Genomic DNA, 17,278 nt, shown 5'->3' with positions numbered 1-17,278 from the left:
ATCATTTTATCCCATGAAACTATCATTTTATCTTCTAAAACTATCATTTTATCAAGGGCAATTATCATTTTATCAACTATCATTTTATAATATGAAACTATCATTTTATCCCATGAAATTATCATTTTATCTTCTGAAACTATCATTTTATCAAGGGCAATTATCATTTTATCTTCTGAAACTATCATTTTCTAAATTTCAATGAGTTCAAAAAAGCAGAGAGGGCATAACTTGTCACTTAAGTAGAACAAAACACTATTCACAAATTATCATTTTATCATTTTCAAAAACTATCATTTTATGCACCTAAAGTATCATTTATCAAGCAAAAGCACAATTTCTACATTTAAACAGATCATCCAAACACATAGCAACACACACACACAGCAAAACACACATAAACAAAGCAAAACACACACACAAACACAGAAAAACACACACCAGCAGCACACACAGCAAAATGTAAATCTAAATATATAGATTGTTCTCAATATTGTTATGCATGAATGATATTGTATAAATATAAGAAATATCTACACTAAAAAACTACAGAATCTAACAAAATCGAGAAAATCTCCAGCAAAATGATAAATCGAGCAAAATCAAAAGTGAAATAAGTAATAAACTTCATCCAATCTTTCTTCGATGATGCTTGAGCGTTTTCCTTCGACATTTTCCAGAATCGGATGATTTTTCCTTCGATTCGAAGGCTTTGAAACACGATTCAGAGGGTTTGATTGTGAGAGAAATTGAATGCAGGGTTTGAGTGTGTGAGAAATCGAATGGAACGTTTGAGTCAAGTTTCCTTCTTTCCCACCAAATTTTAAAACGAAATGACAATTTTGCCCTTAATATATCCGAAAATGATAGTTTTATTTGATAAAATGATAGTTTTATTAGATTAAATCTAGACCACATATTTTAAAAATGTGTGGTGGAGATTTAGTTATAGGGTTATCACACAAATTGGGGTTATCATTATAATGCACCCCGATATATATATATATATATATATATATATATATAGGGATATATATAGAGTCCCATTATCCACAAATCCACTCTTAAAGACCGAACCACCGAACCCTACCAAATTAGGGCTTTTAGATCTAGTTTTTTATGGATAAGATACAGAAATTTATAAATTATTTCCGCCTTCATCACGAGCCTATTTTAATTCATCTGAAGGTAAATAAGTCATACTAACATGTTACGAAGATTTAACTTCGTCCAGAATATATTACTTCATTCTAGTAGGTTTTTACTTCATTCTAGTAGGTTTTTACTTCATTCCAGTAGGTTTTTACTTCATTCCAGTACGTAAATGTGGTTTCGCCGTCTCGTCCCGTTCTTTCTCTCTACGATATCTATCACCACCGCCATGGCGCTAATATGGTTTAATAAACGCATGGAATAATATAATAAATTATTGGAATGAAGTATGTGTAGAAGCATTTGAAGTACAGAATGAAGTAATAAACCTATATAATGAAGTAAAATGGGCTTGTAATGAAGCTGAAAAATTTTTCACAGCAGCTCATCTCATCAAAAAAACTAGATCTAATGGCCCAGATTTGGTCTCTAGTTCGGTCTTTAAAATTGGTTCGACATTGATCACAACTCTATATATATATAGAGAGAGAGAGAGTCCTATAGACCATAAATCCACCCTTAAAGACCGAACTAGAGATCAAATTAGGGCCACTCATTTTTCTTAATCTTATGGTTATGATTAACTTACAATTAATTTAATATTTTATTAAATAAAAACGTTTTTTTATTTTTTAGATTTTTTAATTTTTTTTTAATTTTTTTTCATTTTTTAAATTTTTTTTAAAAATTTTTAAATTTTTTATTTATTTATTTTTATTCGATAAAAACTTGTTGGAGTAAATAATAAACTATATTCACTACATAATGAACTAAATGAATATATGTTATGAACTTATTACTTCATTCAGTCGTGATAGTATTTCATTCCGTTAGTTTATTACTTCATTTATTCATGCTATTACTTCATTCTATTAGTTTATTACTTCATTCAGTCATACTATTACTTCATTCAGTCATACTATTACTTCATTCCATTAGTTTATTACTTCATTCAGTTATGTTATTACTTCATTTCATTAGTTTACTACTTCATTTTATTAGTTTATTACTTCATAATGTGTTATGACATAATTATCTTTCAGTTGAAGTAAATTCAGTATATAATGAATGCGAAAAATTACTTCATAACATACATTCATTTAGTTCATTATGTAGTGAATATAGTTCATTATTTACTCCATCAAGTTTTTATCGAATAATAATAAAAAATCTAAAAAAAATAATTTAAAAAAAAATTTAAAAAAAATTTAAAAAAATTAAAAATAAATAAATTAAAAACGTTTTTATTTAATAAAATATTAAATTAATTCTAAATTAATCATAACCATAAGATAAAGAAAAATGAGTGGCCCAAATTTAGTCTCTAGTTCGGTCTTTAAGAAGGGTTCGACATTGATCACGTCTCTATATATATATATATATTTAATTTTAACAAATACACTTATGATGTTAGCAATTACTCCTATACGATTAAATCATATCATTCGGGTTATAAGAATAAATGCAAGGTTTTGGGCCTACCTTTCGTTTATAGTGGCCTTTTTCAGCCCACACTTTAGTGGGTTGGTAATAGCCAAAAATTCACACTACTATATTACTTCCTGCGTCTGTTTATTTGTGCGACATTTATTTTGAATTGTTGTATTCTAAATTCTAATTTAGGTTGGATAAATAATTGCTACTATAACTGAAGGTTCTGATTTTTCAATTAAAATCTTGACGAATTATTGTGTGAATAAAAGGAATTATTGGTGTAGTATATATTTAGAAAATTGTTTTTCCGTTTCTGAAATGAGAGAGTGAGAGCTGACTGTCAACTGAAACACAAGATTCACTCTATCGCCAAATTGAGATGATGGGAAGTTACATATAAACTACAAATCAGTATCCAAGCAATGATGATAAGCAGTCGCTTATTCAATTCAACGCCCTTTTCGATCATCTCCGTCAATAACAAGAAAAATTTCAGCTCTTCACACTATCCGACAGCCACAGCAATTCAATCGATCAAATCGGAGGTTTCAATGGATTCTATGCCCAAAACCAGCGACACGTTTCTCTGCAAGAAGCCTTACTCGCCGCCTTCGTGGGCAGCCAACCTCAATCCAATTCCTTCCCACGTTTTCTCCCTCGGCCAGGTCTGTTCCTTTTTTAGTCGCGTTGAATTAATTGAATGCATTTTTTTATTTTCTTTTGGTGTGCAGTTTCCGACTCCAATTCACAAGTGGAACCTCCCTAATTTGCCTAAGGGAACCGAGGTTTATCTCAAGGTAACCGTGATTCTTGATTTTTTGGTGGTTATTGAGTCGATTATTGAATTATTCTAGTGTGATTGGTTGGTTAACCGATTTCCCTTTTCCTGTGCTTCTAAATGTGTATGCTTGTAAAGTTTAGTCTTTCTGGCTGTGTTTGCAGAATATGATTATTTGTATTGTGCTTCCACATGTTTATCCTTTGGTAGGTAGTTGGTGGATTGTTCGAATTCGTGACCAAATCGAGCAGCACATAGATGAGTAGCGGATGTAGAGAGCTAAGGCGTGAGCTGACATGTAGTGATTCAGTCTCATACTAGCTGACTGAATCACTGATGTAGTGATGTAGAGTGAGACCTGTAAAATTTAAATTTTCTTGGCTGAGTAGAGAGCTAAGACACGAGCTGACATGTAGTGATTCGCCATTGTGGGACAGTTGCAATCCTTTTTAGAGAACTAGATTTCCATGTTTGAAGGGGCACGAATAATACTAGTAATTTGAAATTTGGAATGTCTGCTCAAACTCTTAAATCTGCTAGATTGAGAAACATGGTTTTAATACTTTGCTTGATGTACTCGTATTGGTTTCAACATAAGTATTTAAATTAAACTAGTTTCCATGTCACACACATATTGGCATGTGACTGATGTGGTTTGTGATTCTTGTTATCCTGGTTGATGCTGTGTTATTTTGCAATTTCCTGAGTATTCTAGGTGGGATTATTTTGTACCCATTTGCTGATGTCTAAAGTTTGCTATTGTTTATAGCGTGATGATCTTACAGGAATGCAATTGAGTGGTAACAAAGTCAGGAAACTTGAATTCTTGATGGCGGAGGCGGTGGCGCAGGGTGCTGATTGCATTATAACTATTGGAGGGATACAAAGCAATCACTGCAGAGCCACTGCTGTGGCTGCCAAGTATTTGAATCTCGACTGCTATCTTATTCTACGCACGTCTAAGGTATCCCCCGGGTAGCACTCGTTTAGCTACTGAGAAATAACAGGTGCCTTCAACGTTGATTCTTTCTTCCCTCATACTTCCCTTTTTGCAGGCTCTAGTAGACCAAGATCCCGGGTTGACTGGAAATCTTTTAGTCGAACGTTTGGTTGGAGCACATGTAGATCTTATTTCAAAAGAAGAATATGCTAGCATTGGGGCTGTAGTACGTCTAATGCTTCACTGTTTAATTATGTTGATTTACTGGCCTGACAGTTTCTGGAAGTCTTACTTTTCTTTCTTTTGTTTCTGCCATCAGGCTCTCACCAACATACTGAAAGAAAAGCTGTTGAGTGAAGGCAGAAAGCCGTATGTCATTCCCGTGGGTGGATCCAACTCCTTGGGGACTTGGTAAAATTTTTCACGAAGCAGACTATTTACCTTTACCATATAAGTTTTTACTTGATTTTCTTTTTGTTGCTTTTCATTTATATTTGGTCTAGAGAACTGTAGCCTCGAGAAGTAGTGAGTGAAAATAATTTGGATAACGACGGTTATTTTTATCATCATGCCACATAGACACGACTTAGTCTCCTAGTACGTAATTAATCTTGGGACAGTGCGTCATAGGATTAATCTTACCTTATGACTTGTACCCCCCCCCCCCTGACAAAATTAATCTGTGATATCTCCAGCCAAGTCAAACTTGAACAATGTCTGGCCAATTTGATCTCGATTAACCAAATAATGCCATAGTCTTTAATCTCAACTTGTCTTTATGGATGTTGAGATTACTATTCTATTGTTGGCATAAGCTTTACGTTTATTTTGATGAATCTCGAATTTCTAGTTATATTCCATTTTGTTTCTTCTAAACATGATAATGTTGCAATCAATCAACAAAACAGTCATCTCTTCCCAGGGGCTACGTCGAAGCAGTTAGAGAGATCCAACAACAGCTTGGAAAAGGGAGCGGTGGAATAACATTTGACGACATAATTGTAGCATGTGGAAGGTCTAAACCTTAGTTATGATGTAGCTGTTGTTTTCTAATCCAGTGATGGTAACCGCTGAGACGTGCGTACATGTCATTGATTTGCAGCGGAGGCACAATTGCTGGCTTAGCAGTCGGGACTTGGCTGAGCGGCTTGGCTGCTAAAGTATGTACTCTTCTTCCCCCACTACTCTGCTCCTCCATCTTGAAAATCGTTATCTATTCACAACGTCTGTAAATGCAGGTCCATGCCTATTCTGTATGTGATGATCCCGACTATTTCTATGACCACGTTCAAGGCCTAATCGATGGGCTCCAGGCCGGTGTTAGCTCGCGTGACATTGTCAACATTCAAAATGTTGAGCTCCATTTCTTTCTCAACATTTTTAGATTGGCATTTCTTGATAATTGAATGTTAGTTAAGATTAAAACAAAAAATTCTACAATTTGTTTAAAACACTAATTTCTGCTCTTTAATTGCACTTTCCACAGGCCAAAGGACTTGGTTATGCCATGAATACATCAGAAGAGCTAAATTTTGTGCGAGAAATTGCTAAAGCCACCGGTATTGTTCTTGACCCCGTCTACAGGTACAAGTTCATTTTGTCACCGGTCTCCTCACCTCTTGATGAAACACTATGAGATATTATGAATTCCATATGAAAAATGATGAATAAAAAACAATACTAGAATTTTCTCCACTTGTGGGTTGTGAAGCCTGTGCCAGAAATCGATTTAATGGCTTGATAAACTTCCGACCAATATTTTCCGGTGACATCATCTTTTTTGTGATATATGCAGTGGAAAAGCTGCATACGGGATGATGAGAGACATGGCTGAAAATCCCAGGAAGTGGGAAGGAAGAAAGGTCCTCTTTGTACACACTGGAGGCCTCTTGGGACTGTATGAGAAAACTGAGCAGATAACGCCACTGGTCGGAAACTGGCGCAGGATGGATGTCCATGCGTCCATCCCTCGCAAGGAAGGCACCGGCAAGATGTTCTAGAAACTTCTTAGGCCTATGTGAAAATGTTCAATTCCAAGAATAGGGGAGTCATGATTCTTATTTGTAACCTCTTTTGCTACAATATAACTTAGTTCTCTTGCATATGTTGTGGTGACAATGAGATCATAGTGATGTATAATGTGTGTGTGAATGTTGTGAAGAATTCATTTAAAGCCCCTTTTGAAACATAAATAAACTTTAGTGTCACCTAAGATTTAAGTTAGAATGTGATAATCCACCTTTTTCACATTACTAACTAATCTTAAATCACTCAAAATAATTTCACAAACTCCTAGCTCTCAAACACCATGAAAACTCAAACTAATAAACCAGCCAACTACTACAATACAGTTTGTTACTGCAAATGCAAGAAATCTCCCATCCCCCCTTTTTTCTTCCAAAAACAACGAGAAACCCGCAACTACTACCCGCAAATATCCATTTTCCGCCAGTTACCGACCAACGGGGCGACTGCATCCTTGTTGTCATACAAGCTGAGCAGACCACCAGTGTGTATGAAGAGGACTTTCCTCCCTTCCCATTTGGCAGGATCATCAGCCATGTCTCTCATCATCTGGAAAGCAGCCTTTCCGCTGCACAAAAATCATGCGTGTTTAACAAGAATAAGTCGGGGTTCGAGTCACCCACTGTGCAGTTACATGCGTGAGTTGAAACTCGAACAAAATAAAAAGTTATGTACCTGTAGACAGGATCAAGAATAATGCCAGTTTCTTCAGCAATCTCTTTCAAAAAAATTAGCTCCTCTCTTGTATTTATAGCATATCCGAGGCCTTGGGCCTATCAAGAACATATATTTTAGTCCTCTATGGTATAAGAAAAAAGTAACAATGACAATAATAATATATGTATATACGTCTTTTATGTCGAGTATGTCTCTAGCTTTGAGGCCGGCTTGGAGTCCATCGAGCAAGCCTTGAGCATAGTCGTAGAAGTAATCAGGGGTGCCCCAAGACGAGTATGCGTGCACCTGCATTCACAACTTATAGAATTATGTTACACTTTACAAAACAATGGACAATCACGCATTAGGAGAGACAGAAAACCGTACTTGGGCTCCTAAATGGCTGAGTCGGGAGCCAAGCGCTAGACCAGCACCCGTGCATCCACTGTAATTAAATTCATAAATCACGTCACGTATCGTTTCTTATTTATTTATTTATTTTAAATGGAAAAAGTAAAATAAAAAGAAGAAGGATCAAACCTTCCACATGCGACAACAATATCATCAAATGTTGCCCCAACAACATTCCCTTGCTTAAGCTGTTGTTGGATCTCTCTAACTGCTTCAATATAGCCCCTGGGGAAAAACAGATTGCAAAAATATCCATTTAATTAAGAAAACATACTTTTATTTAAATAAAAGTGTGGGAACCATTTAATAATAGTACCAAGTTGCCAAAGAAGTAGATCCACCCATAGGAATGACATAAGGCTTTCTTCCTTCACTCAACAACTTCCTTTTTAATATGTTGATGAGTTCCTAATAGAAAATATGACAAGAAAACAATCAAGTGAACACATCAAATAGTATTATATATATTCAACAACATTACGACTATATGCATATGCTTACATCACGACCAAGTCTATAATAGTCTTCTTCGGACACGAGCTCTATACGTGCTCCGGCAAGACGTTCGACTAAAAGGTTTCCATCCAAGCCGGGATCTCTATACACTAGATCCTGCAGAGGCAAATGGTCATAAAAAGGAAAAAGCAGCAAGTAATTAGTGAATATTGCTCTTGTTTAGAATTATTTATTTTATTTGATATATTTAATTAGTTTATTTTAATACCTTAAAATTTTTTACAAATTGAATGAAAATAACAAATCAATTTGTTCATTTTCCATAAACTTTACTATAAAATAAAGTATGGCAATAACAAGTTTTAACAGATTAAACTAGATAAATGCATAAAGTAAAATAAGAAAAATGTTAATAATGAGAATGATACTCATAATTATTCATAAAAATTAGCAAATACTAGTACTAATAATGAGTTATGGAAATGAAACGTTTTGATTTACCGTGGCAGTGCGCAATATGAGATAGCAGTCAAGATTCAAATACTTGGCTGCAACAGCAGTGGCACGGCAGTGATTGCTCTGCACACCGCCGATGGTTATGATGCAGTCGGCCCCCTCCTCCACGGCCTCCGCCATCAAGAACTCCAGCTTCCTCACCTTGTTCCCACTCAGCTGCATTCCCGATAGATCATCGCGCTACAAATTTCCAATTATTAAAACTAATTAATTAATAATCTTGGATTAATTATACTCATAGCATGCGTGATTTAATTACCTTGACATAAACCTCCGTGTTCTTAGGCAGATTAGGAAGGTTCCACTTGTGAATTGGAGTGGGAAACTAGAACAACAAACCATCAAATTTAATCATCTTACTGCATAATTATCAAACTACATTTTCACTTAATTTGAAACGTACATGTCCGAGTGAGAAGAGGTGAGAAGGGGTGGGAGTGAGATGTGCTGCCCATGAAGGTGGGGTGTAAGACTTCTTGGTCAAGAACTCAAACTGGGGCAGCCGTGTTTCTTGCAGAGAACCCATGAGTGGAATTAATTAATTAACGAGGAGGGTTAGTTGTGTGTCTCTATATATAGACTATAGACTATAGTGATGTTTAGGTGGTGAGCTTCATGCCTGCCTCGGCATCTACGTTTGGTATGTAAAATTAAAGAGTGGTGAAGGTTGATGATGCCATCATGTGTGGAGGGGAAAACTGCAGCTAGCATCTTTGACCATATATCATGCCTTAATTAATTCTTTTTAATTAAGAATATTGTTTACTTGTTTATTGCATGCGCGCACATCACATGTGTTTAAATTAGTACTGCAATTGTGTCTCTCGATCCATCCATTTCTAGGAAAGTGATGCTTCACGCCTTTGTGGATACTGGATATGTTACTTCATTACTATATGCCATATCATAAATGGAATCGCTCAAATCACAACATACTGTATTAATTAGTATCACAAAACATAAAATTATTCTTAATACGACTATTTAATCATAAAGATCAATCATGATGGATGCTTCTCTTTGCTGTTCAAATCTTACTACCACTCAAAATTTCCATTCTTTCCCATATCACTACCAAATTTGTTAATCCCTTGTTTATTTCCATATTTTGGGTATGATATGAATTTTAATGTAAAATATAAAATATAATAGATAATTGAAGTGTTGTTAGTGGACAATGAAGGCTACCTTATAAAACAGAAAAACTTGACAAAAAGTACAAACAGACTAATTTTGTGAGACAGATCAAAATGAAAAAAAAAAATATTTTTATTGGACCGGGGGAGTAATATTTTAAAAAATAATATAGTATAAAATTATGAAAACACCCCTATAAATTTGAAAATTGTCGATGGCTCATGGGCCCACCGAGCTAAATCTACTCAGTGTAGACGCAGCAAAACTGAACAATGTTTTAAATGTGAAGAATTTTTATTTGTTTTATTATTTTCTCTCAAAAGTGATGGAAGATACCTAAATAGCGAGGACCCAAGTTTAATTTAGCAGTTTCATAGCTAACCCATTTTTACGGCCCGGATTAAAACCCAATAACAATTTGAGCCCGGCCCACACCTCAATTCCCGCCACTACTACCCCTCAGAATTTCATTTCAGCCGTAAACACAATCATTCCATTCCTTCTGCCGCCAAAACCTCCATTTTTTTCACTCACTTCAAATCTGCATCACATCGAGCTCATCCAGCGGCGAAAGGCGACTTCAACAATGAGCTCTAAGATGAGAAATAAGGTGCAGAAGAAGTTCAACATGAGGGGTTACAAACTCAAAATGGAAGCCCTAACGGAAATCCTTGGATTCATCGGCCGATTTCCCGATGCGGAAGACGAAGCGCTCGATCTGCTCCTCGACGAGCTGCATAACGTCTCATGTAATGGACTCCCGAGCTTCTCTCTTAAGCATTACCCTGTTTGGTGGCGATTTTTTGCTATTTTTGATTTAATTGAATGTTGCTTGTTCTGTTTCAGTGAAATCGTCGATACTGGATAAGGAGCCGGTGCAGAGAGTGGTGGCGCTTTTGCTTGAAGCTGAAGCTGCGGTGGAGGAGAGTCCGACGACTAGCGGTCATGGCTCGGCTGCCTCTGCGTCTGCTTTGAGAATCATTGACGCATTTGATTTCCCCAAATTTCGTTATGATGCGATCAAAAAATTGTTTCACAAGTATGCTATGTGTTTTCCTAAACCTACTTCAAATGTACTTTTTTCTCAATTATGAATTTCTGACGTATTTTGCCCGATGCATGACAATTTCTCTAATGTCAAATTTAATCTCTACTTTGTTGGTGAGTATGGTGTTGTTGTGTCTTTAAACTTGCACATATTAAGTACTAGTTGACTTGGTTTCTGAAACTAGACTTTTCCTATATATTACATGTAGCTGAAGCTTAGTATTATGGGAATATGGGAGAGAGATAACGATATTTGGTTCGTGATATTCACGTAATGAGTTAACTATTTCATTCTAAACATGGAACCGGTCAACATTTAAATGGAGGGATTTGTGTAAATGTATTGATACTTGCAGCTTCTTTTTACCTTCTGATGGTAAATTCTTTACTTGTTTAGGTACTCTGGAAAGCTCCCAATTTATGGTGATGCGCCTGCAAAGGTCACGCTATACAGAGATAGGTTTATGTTGTTGTTTCAAAGGCTCTCCCGGGATCCTCATTTTTCTAGGCCTGTTTTTGATAGTGATATGTCAGATTACGGCAGCTGCCAGGTAACCCTGCTGCCACATGATTCCTTTATAAGCATAATTTCAAAAACTAGGAAGCATATTTCTGCTGACACTTTTATAATTTCATTTTCAGATATCGCCAATTCAATCTCTAGTTGGTCAGAGAGGAAAGAGATGGGTCATGGGACTTATATCTCAGCTGGAGGATGGCCATTTCTACCTGGAAGACTTAACTGCTGCTGTGGAAGTTGATTTATCCAATGCAATATCCTTTTATAGACCAGTAAATATTTGGCTCTCTCAGTGCCTTTTACCATTTAAAGGGAGATAAATGCCTAGTAATTGGGCTAGAATACGTTTGTGAATAGCTTAAATCTAAAATCATCTAGCGTAGTCAATGTTAATAAGAAATGATGTTCACTGTAGTGTTGCCATTTAGAAGTCTTATCATCGTGTATTGGCGTGTGATATGATTGTGGTATTTTCTTGAACATTACAAAGCTCTATGCAGTTTCTTTAACTTGAATTACAGAATCACTACAGGGTTTTTTGTTGAGAACACGATTGTCTTAGCAGAAGGCGAGATGCTCATGGATGGTATCTTTCAGGTTTGTGTTGATAATATTTGACCATGCAAAGACCTTTTAGTGCTGAACAAACAATGCTTATTATAGAATACATTAACTGTGCTTTCTAAGCTGGATCCTTGGACAATTACCAATATTGCATCTGCAACCCTTGTATGTAACTTGTGGTTTCAACAATGGAACAGTTAATCGTAATTCCGTAAATGATTTGCAGGTGAAAACATGTGGATTTCCTCCATTAGAGGACAGAGAAAAGTCACTTGCAATGCTAGCAGGACTTGATTTTTTTGGCGGTGGTTCACTTACAAAAGAGGAGATGGTATCCTTTGAAAATTACTGCTGTCAGTGACAAATCATATGCTGCCTCAGTTTAGAAAGTAATAATTGCTTTACTTTCCTTAACACTGCCCCAGGTTAGACTTGCAGAGCTTGAAAGGGGGGCAGTTAATGACATGTTTGTGATACTCTCTGATGTTTGGCTAGACCATGAGGAGGTAATCATTCTTAAAATCTCATCTGCCTTGCTTAGTAATTGGTTAAATCCAATCTTGTTTTTAACTTGTTAGTGTGATTCACTAATTGCTTCATCCTCCATCCTTAGAGAAGACTATGGAGAAACTTGAGATCATCCTCAATGGTTATGAGAATGAGAATGTAGTCCCGTCTCTGTTCATTTTCATGGGAAACTTCTCTTCTCATCCATGTAATCTTTCTTTTAGTTCTTACTCCAGCATCAGGTGAGAACACCTCTATTGTATTTGTCATTGATATAAATCATGGGTAACAGAAACAGTGTGAAAGTGGACAAGGTTTGCCTGCAGATCAAACTTTGGGAGGCTAGGCAAAATGATTGCGGATCATCAACGTCTAAAAGAACATAGTAGATTTCTTTTCATTCCTGGTCCTGATGATATAGGTAATTTAAAATACTTACATATTTTCCAGATGCAAATTTAACATGCTTATATCATAAAATACTGTTGTTTTCAGGACCTTCACATGCTCTACCCAGATGCTCGTTGCCAAAATACATAATTGAGGAGTTTCAAAGTCACATTCCAAATGCTGTATTTATGAGTAATCCTTGCAGGTATTTTCTTAATGCTTGCTAAACTAGTTGTTGCTTGACCATACTTGAATACATGCTTTCTGAACTCTGATAGCTTATTTTTCACTATGAAGTATGATCACACCAGTAGAAACTTTAGTAAGGTTGGGCTGCTTAGATTATGATTTCAATCATCAATCTCTGTATTTCCAATTCTCTTTTAATTGCTGATGTTAATTGTTTGTTTTGAACCGAGCGAAATTACTCTTCTTTTTGGTTGAAAGCAGAATCAGATTTTATACGCAAGAAATTGTATTTCTACGTGAAGATATGCTTTACAAAATGCGTAGATCATGTCTGATGCCTCCTTTAACTGAAGAAACAAGCGACCCATTTGAGCATGTAAGCCTAGTATTCTACACAATATTTTCCCGTCTTTTGTTAATTGGAATCACCTTGAAGGCCACTTGGACACAATTCTTTTTTGCAGCTTGTTGCTACCATAGTGCATCAAAGCCATCTTTGCCCTCTGCCCTTGAGCGTACAGCCCATAATTTGGAACTTTGATCACTGTCTTCATTTGTATCCAACTCCACAAACAGTAATTTCCTTTTTTATATATTAAGTTCTGATTTCAAGCTCATCAAATTTGGTATTTAATTTTTTTAGTTGATGCAGATTGTCTTGGGGGATAGAAGTGAGCAGAAGGCATTCAAGTACACTGGAGTTACATGCTTTAACCCTGGTTCCTTCTCAAATGACTTCACTTTTGTGGCCTATCGACCTTGCTCGCAGGAAGTTGAACTATCGGCTGTGTAAGTATGTATTCCTGTGGTTAAATACACAAATAGACACTTGAGAATTGAGTGTTCCTATCTAACTGGGACATAGCTCTTTGGAAGTCTTATTATTAAATTTGTAGGGTTGAATTTATTGAAAAGTTGCTGCAAATATTGTATTCTCCTTGTAGGTCAGCAACCTCATTTCTATGATCCTCTGTAATTTTTAGAGTTTATGATGCAATTTTACCCAGCTAAGCTTGTGGGCGAATTTCCATTTTATGTAATGTAATTGTATACATACCTGACTCAGAATAACTCCCTAAACATTATAGTTTTGATTTTCAAATTTCTGATTCCCAGAGCTCTGAAACCAGATTTATAGGTAGTGCATGTGTAGGAACTTCTTCCTATATGAGAACTGCCCATTTAGCACATTTATCTTCTTTTTCTTTCTTTCCTGTGTGCATAGATGGTGTTGAAGTTTAGCCTTGACATGGCCTTTTATACTTTAGAATAGCTCTTATGCTTATGGCCTGAGATTACTGAATTAAAATTCCTAACTTGCTCGAATTTTTAGCTTCATTTCTTTGTAAGATAATTTCTGAAGTAGATACTTCATTCAAAGTAGTGTCATTAACATCAACATCAACAATGAGGATAATATTGCCACATGTTTGAACATGAACATCCAAAACTTGACTTAAAGTATGACTCTGCATTTTGTCTGGTCAGTAGTTGAAATTTTGACTTATACAGAACCAAGATGTGAAAGGGGTTCAAAGGTGAGAGTTTAAATTTTCCCTCAGATGTTTATACAAGGAAGGCCACACGTGAACTTGAAATAGGAAAAGATAAAGGTAAATTACAATTACTGCATGATGTTATTCCAGTTTCCAACTAATTATTTGCATTCTCAAGCCATTAGTACTCTTGGTAAAGTATACATAAGTGGAGCAGTTGCACATTTTTCATATGTTCTGTTTGCATCATTATTTGATTATTGACTGCTATGGAAGCTGAGATCACGGTTTGTTGAGCACTGGACTTTCTGGTACGTTTGTGGAAAACTACGTGTCATGAAATGTGCCGCTTCAAACCCTGGTGTGGAGCCTTTTGATTGAAAAACAGACCTTTCTTTCTGGTAGTGGCCTTCTTTTCTTGAGTAATATTGAAGAATCATGTGTTTCTACTTGTTTTTCCAATCTGCTAAAGTTGTGGTGATAAATATATTAAAGTTTTATTATATGCGACAAGCTGTATCAATCATGAAGTGGTATGATAGTGTAGAGATATTCAACACTTGAGCCGAAAGTTGTGGCTTTCTGTCCATTTCTCCAACTCTTGTCTAAAGCGAAAATGTCAGTCATTTGTACACAGAAATGTTTTTTGAATAACTCTCGAATATAAACAGATCATACATATCTGCCGTCTTGTTTCCATTGACATTTTCTGCCTGCAGCCTGTTCCTCAGTATCTGTACGCTTGTTATTAAAAGTTGCTAGTTGGTATAGAACTGTTTAAAGATGAACAAGACATTTTCTTTTGTATGATTGCTAGTAAAGAGTGGTAAGGGACGCAAATAAAATAGTATAATCTCAACCAAATTTAGAAAGAAATAAATAGTTAGACTGTACCAGTGCAAAAGGTGTTATATTCCATCAAGGTTAGATTATTTAAGGAAAGTATCAATATGTCAACAAGGACATCTTACATCCTTGTCTTCTACCTACTATCAATTAGATCCAAAAAGTAAGTTGTACACAAAAGACACCTCCAGTATTACCTCTTAATTAATTCGTTAACTGATTTATAAATCCTCTTGAGATAGGTACATGTAGACTATAATCAAGGTGAGAAAACATGAATAAGCATTTCTCTACGAGCTGGTGCTGGTATTATTACCAGAACAATCTTGGCCGAAATAGGGAACTTATACCCAGCTGTTAGTAATAGTGACTGCAATAATATACCATTAGAGCAGGTATAGCTGAACTCCTTAATTGTTAATTAGGAAACCTAGATTTTGATTTCTCATTGGAACGGTTCGAATGTTAGCTTTCATATGGTGCTGCAGTTGGGAAGTTCTGATAACTTCTTGACTCAGGAATCACTCATTGCCAACTTGGTGTGCTAATGAGTCAAATCAGGTGAGATATGGAGGTTAAGTCTAGCATAGAAGCACTCAGTATTCCACCCAAGATGGAGACGAATACAAAAACTTATATGATGCGAACTGAAATGTGTATACATGGATAAGAGAACTGGCTGGATTCATTGTCAATTTGCTTGACCCTCTTACTTTTAAGGTCTTACATTATTATATAGTCATCTAGACTTTGAACACATGGATCATTCAGGAAGTTAATATTGAGAAGTGGATTGTTTGTGTGACTATTATTTACTGCTTGGGATTATAATAATTTACATATATGCTGAACTGGAGTAGGTAAAACTGGTAAACTATCTACTAAGTCTTCAATTTAAGAATTGGCTTCAACTTAGTCATACCAATATGCATGGAATGAATGTTATTATTATTCAATTGATTACTTGAAAACTTTGTATATTACGTTTCTTGCATAAATTCATAAACACTATAGACTATATATATATATATATTCCATTTCTTTGCAATATGCTTAACTAGTTAATTGACTCTTGAAAACTTTTAGGTATTTCTTGAAGCATGCAGTACGAATTTCGTAGCTTAACATTTATATGTAGATTGTATATACAGAATATAGTGTGAATATTTATGAACTACTCCTAAGATTCACTCCTTGAACCTTGTATGATGAGAAAATTAAGTTCAAGCTTGTTAATGTTACTTTTCATAATATTCTATGTTGTGATAAATATTTATTTTAATAATATATTGCGAATAGGTAAAAGACATAATTTGGTCAAATTAATAGAAATGGTCGATTTTACAAATGGTGGGCTCGTGATCCGTTTACAAGAGGAATCCAGTAATTTGTTCTTAATTAAGGATTACTCGATAACAATAAAATATGACAAATTGAGCTGAAGAGAGGTAGGCCAACAGTCAAAAAACAAGTCTTACTCACTCAGGAAAAAGGTTTTAATATCGGCAGTTTTAGGATGTTGAGAACTAAGTTTAGTTTCCCTTACAGTTATGTATATTTGGTGTTAGAAAGTTAGCTTGTCAGATTTTTATGTGGATCAATCAGAAAAGGTTTTCCATAGTTAAACTAGAAACAGCCTGAGAATTCGGTACGCTAAGAATTAGCTGACTCGTTGTACTGATGCCGAATTTTTTAAAGTTGTAAATGAAAACATTTTGTAAAGTTGAGAGGTTTTTGAGGAGTACAATGTGATGTAAGTTTACTATGATTAACACAAATAGAATGGCTTGTCTCGATTTAGTAACGGAAACAAACCTTATTATTTATTGCGATGTAAGTTTATATAGGTACAATGTGTATGTAGCTTAAGTAAAAATAAATAACAAGTTTACCTTAGTTTGAAAGTTAATTTGAACTAAAGGTTTGATTTCAATATACTACTGCTTCCCCAACATTGTTATCTATGATGTGGAGATATCAACTGAATAGTATGTTAACTATATGTATAATAAACTGGGAGGCTTGGGAAAATATAAACAGTGCAAATTGTTTATTTACAATAATATAAATGCACAGACAAAAGGAATGTTATACATTTAATTTGTGCAGATGTTCTTTCTATATGTAGGATTGTAAATTGTGTCAAATTCAATCTGTTAGGGTGGACGAGATTTCATTGGACGAAATTGATGATTATTAGTCATTTTGTTGGG

At 35.3% G+C, this 17,278-nt stretch overlaps 3 protein-coding genes across 3 annotated transcripts; 2 read left to right on the top strand and 1 right to left on the bottom strand.

Annotated features, from left to right (window-relative positions):
* The first annotated feature begins 2,891 nt into the window (after positions 1-2,891).
* On the top strand, positions 2,892-6,467 carry LOC148926542 (bifunctional D-cysteine desulfhydrase/1-aminocyclopropane-1-carboxylate deaminase, mitochondrial-like). Its single transcript, XM_089058518.1, has 10 exons — positions 2,892-3,251; positions 3,318-3,383; positions 4,134-4,328; positions 4,420-4,530; positions 4,624-4,715; positions 5,227-5,319; positions 5,407-5,464; positions 5,543-5,656; positions 5,791-5,888; positions 6,100-6,467. The coding sequence occupies exons 1-10, from the start codon at positions 3,009-3,011 to the stop codon at positions 6,302-6,304; spliced, it is 1,275 nt and encodes a 424-aa protein (XP_088914644.1). The 5' UTR covers positions 2,892-3,008; the 3' UTR covers positions 6,305-6,467.
* LOC148926541 (D-cysteine desulfhydrase 1, mitochondrial-like) lies at positions 6,468-9,002 on the bottom strand. Its single transcript, XM_089058519.1, has 10 exons — positions 8,773-9,002; positions 8,629-8,694; positions 8,355-8,549; positions 7,899-8,009; positions 7,714-7,805; positions 7,527-7,622; positions 7,374-7,431; positions 7,179-7,292; positions 7,005-7,102; positions 6,468-6,897 (listed from the first exon to the last, which is right to left on the bottom strand). The coding sequence occupies exons 1-10, from the start codon at positions 8,893-8,895 to the stop codon at positions 6,729-6,731; spliced, it is 1,122 nt and encodes a 373-aa protein (XP_088914645.1). The 5' UTR covers positions 8,896-9,002; the 3' UTR covers positions 6,468-6,728.
* A 995-nt stretch (positions 9,003-9,997) lies between these two features.
* On the top strand, positions 9,998-13,825 carry DPB2 (DNA polymerase epsilon subunit B2). Its single transcript, XM_089058517.1, has 13 exons — positions 9,998-10,255; positions 10,353-10,545; positions 10,951-11,104; positions 11,196-11,328; positions 11,594-11,670; positions 11,864-11,968; positions 12,063-12,143; positions 12,256-12,386; positions 12,471-12,565; positions 12,640-12,739; positions 12,985-13,099; positions 13,188-13,298; positions 13,376-13,825. Exons 1-13 carry the CDS (start codon positions 10,093-10,095, stop codon positions 13,514-13,516), a joined length of 1,599 nt encoding a protein of 532 aa, XP_088914643.1. The 5' UTR covers positions 9,998-10,092; the 3' UTR covers positions 13,517-13,825.
* Positions 13,826-17,278: the final 3,453 nt, after the last annotated feature.

The sequence above is a fragment of the Salvia hispanica genome, chromosome 5, assembly GCF_029641045.1.
Source record: "Salvia hispanica isolate PSC_SH4W2 chromosome 5, Shi_PSC_v1, whole genome shotgun sequence".
Lineage (NCBI taxonomy): Eukaryota > Viridiplantae > Streptophyta > Magnoliopsida > Lamiales > Lamiaceae > Salvia > Salvia hispanica.
Note: the sequence above shows the minus strand (reverse complement) of the source record. Positions and strands in the feature narration are given on the sequence as shown.

Coding starts and splice junctions, on each gene's coding strand:
- LOC148926542 (XM_089058518.1), top strand. CDS start 3,009: ATGATGATAAGCAGTCGCTTATTCAATTCAACGCCCTTTTCGATCATC. Junction 3,252..3,317: donor ACGTTTTCTCCCTCGGCCAG/GTCTGTTCCTTT, acceptor TTTGGTGTGCAG/TTTCCGACTCCAATTCACAA. Junction 3,384..4,133: donor GAACCGAGGTTTATCTCAAG/GTAACCGTGATT, acceptor TATTGTTTATAG/CGTGATGATCTTACAGGAAT.
- LOC148926541 (XM_089058519.1), bottom strand. CDS start 8,895: ATGGGTTCTCTGCAAGAAACACGGCTGCCCCAGTTTGAGTTCTTGACC. Junction 8,695..8,772: donor ACCTCTTCTCACTCGGACAT/GTACGTTTCAAA, acceptor TTGTTGTTCTAG/TTTCCCACTCCAATTCACAA. Junction 6,898..7,004: donor ATTCTTGATCCTGTCTACAG/GTACATAACTTT, acceptor ATTTTTGTGCAG/CGGAAAGGCTGCTTTCCAGA.
- DPB2 (XM_089058517.1), top strand. CDS start 10,093: ATGAGCTCTAAGATGAGAAATAAGGTGCAGAAGAAGTTCAACATGAGG. Junction 11,329..11,593: donor AGTTGATTTATCCAATGCAA/TATCCTTTTATA, acceptor ACTTGAATTACA/GAATCACTACAGGGTTTTTT. Junction 11,969..12,062: donor CACTTACAAAAGAGGAGATG/GTATCCTTTGAA, acceptor ACACTGCCCCAG/GTTAGACTTGCAGAGCTTGA.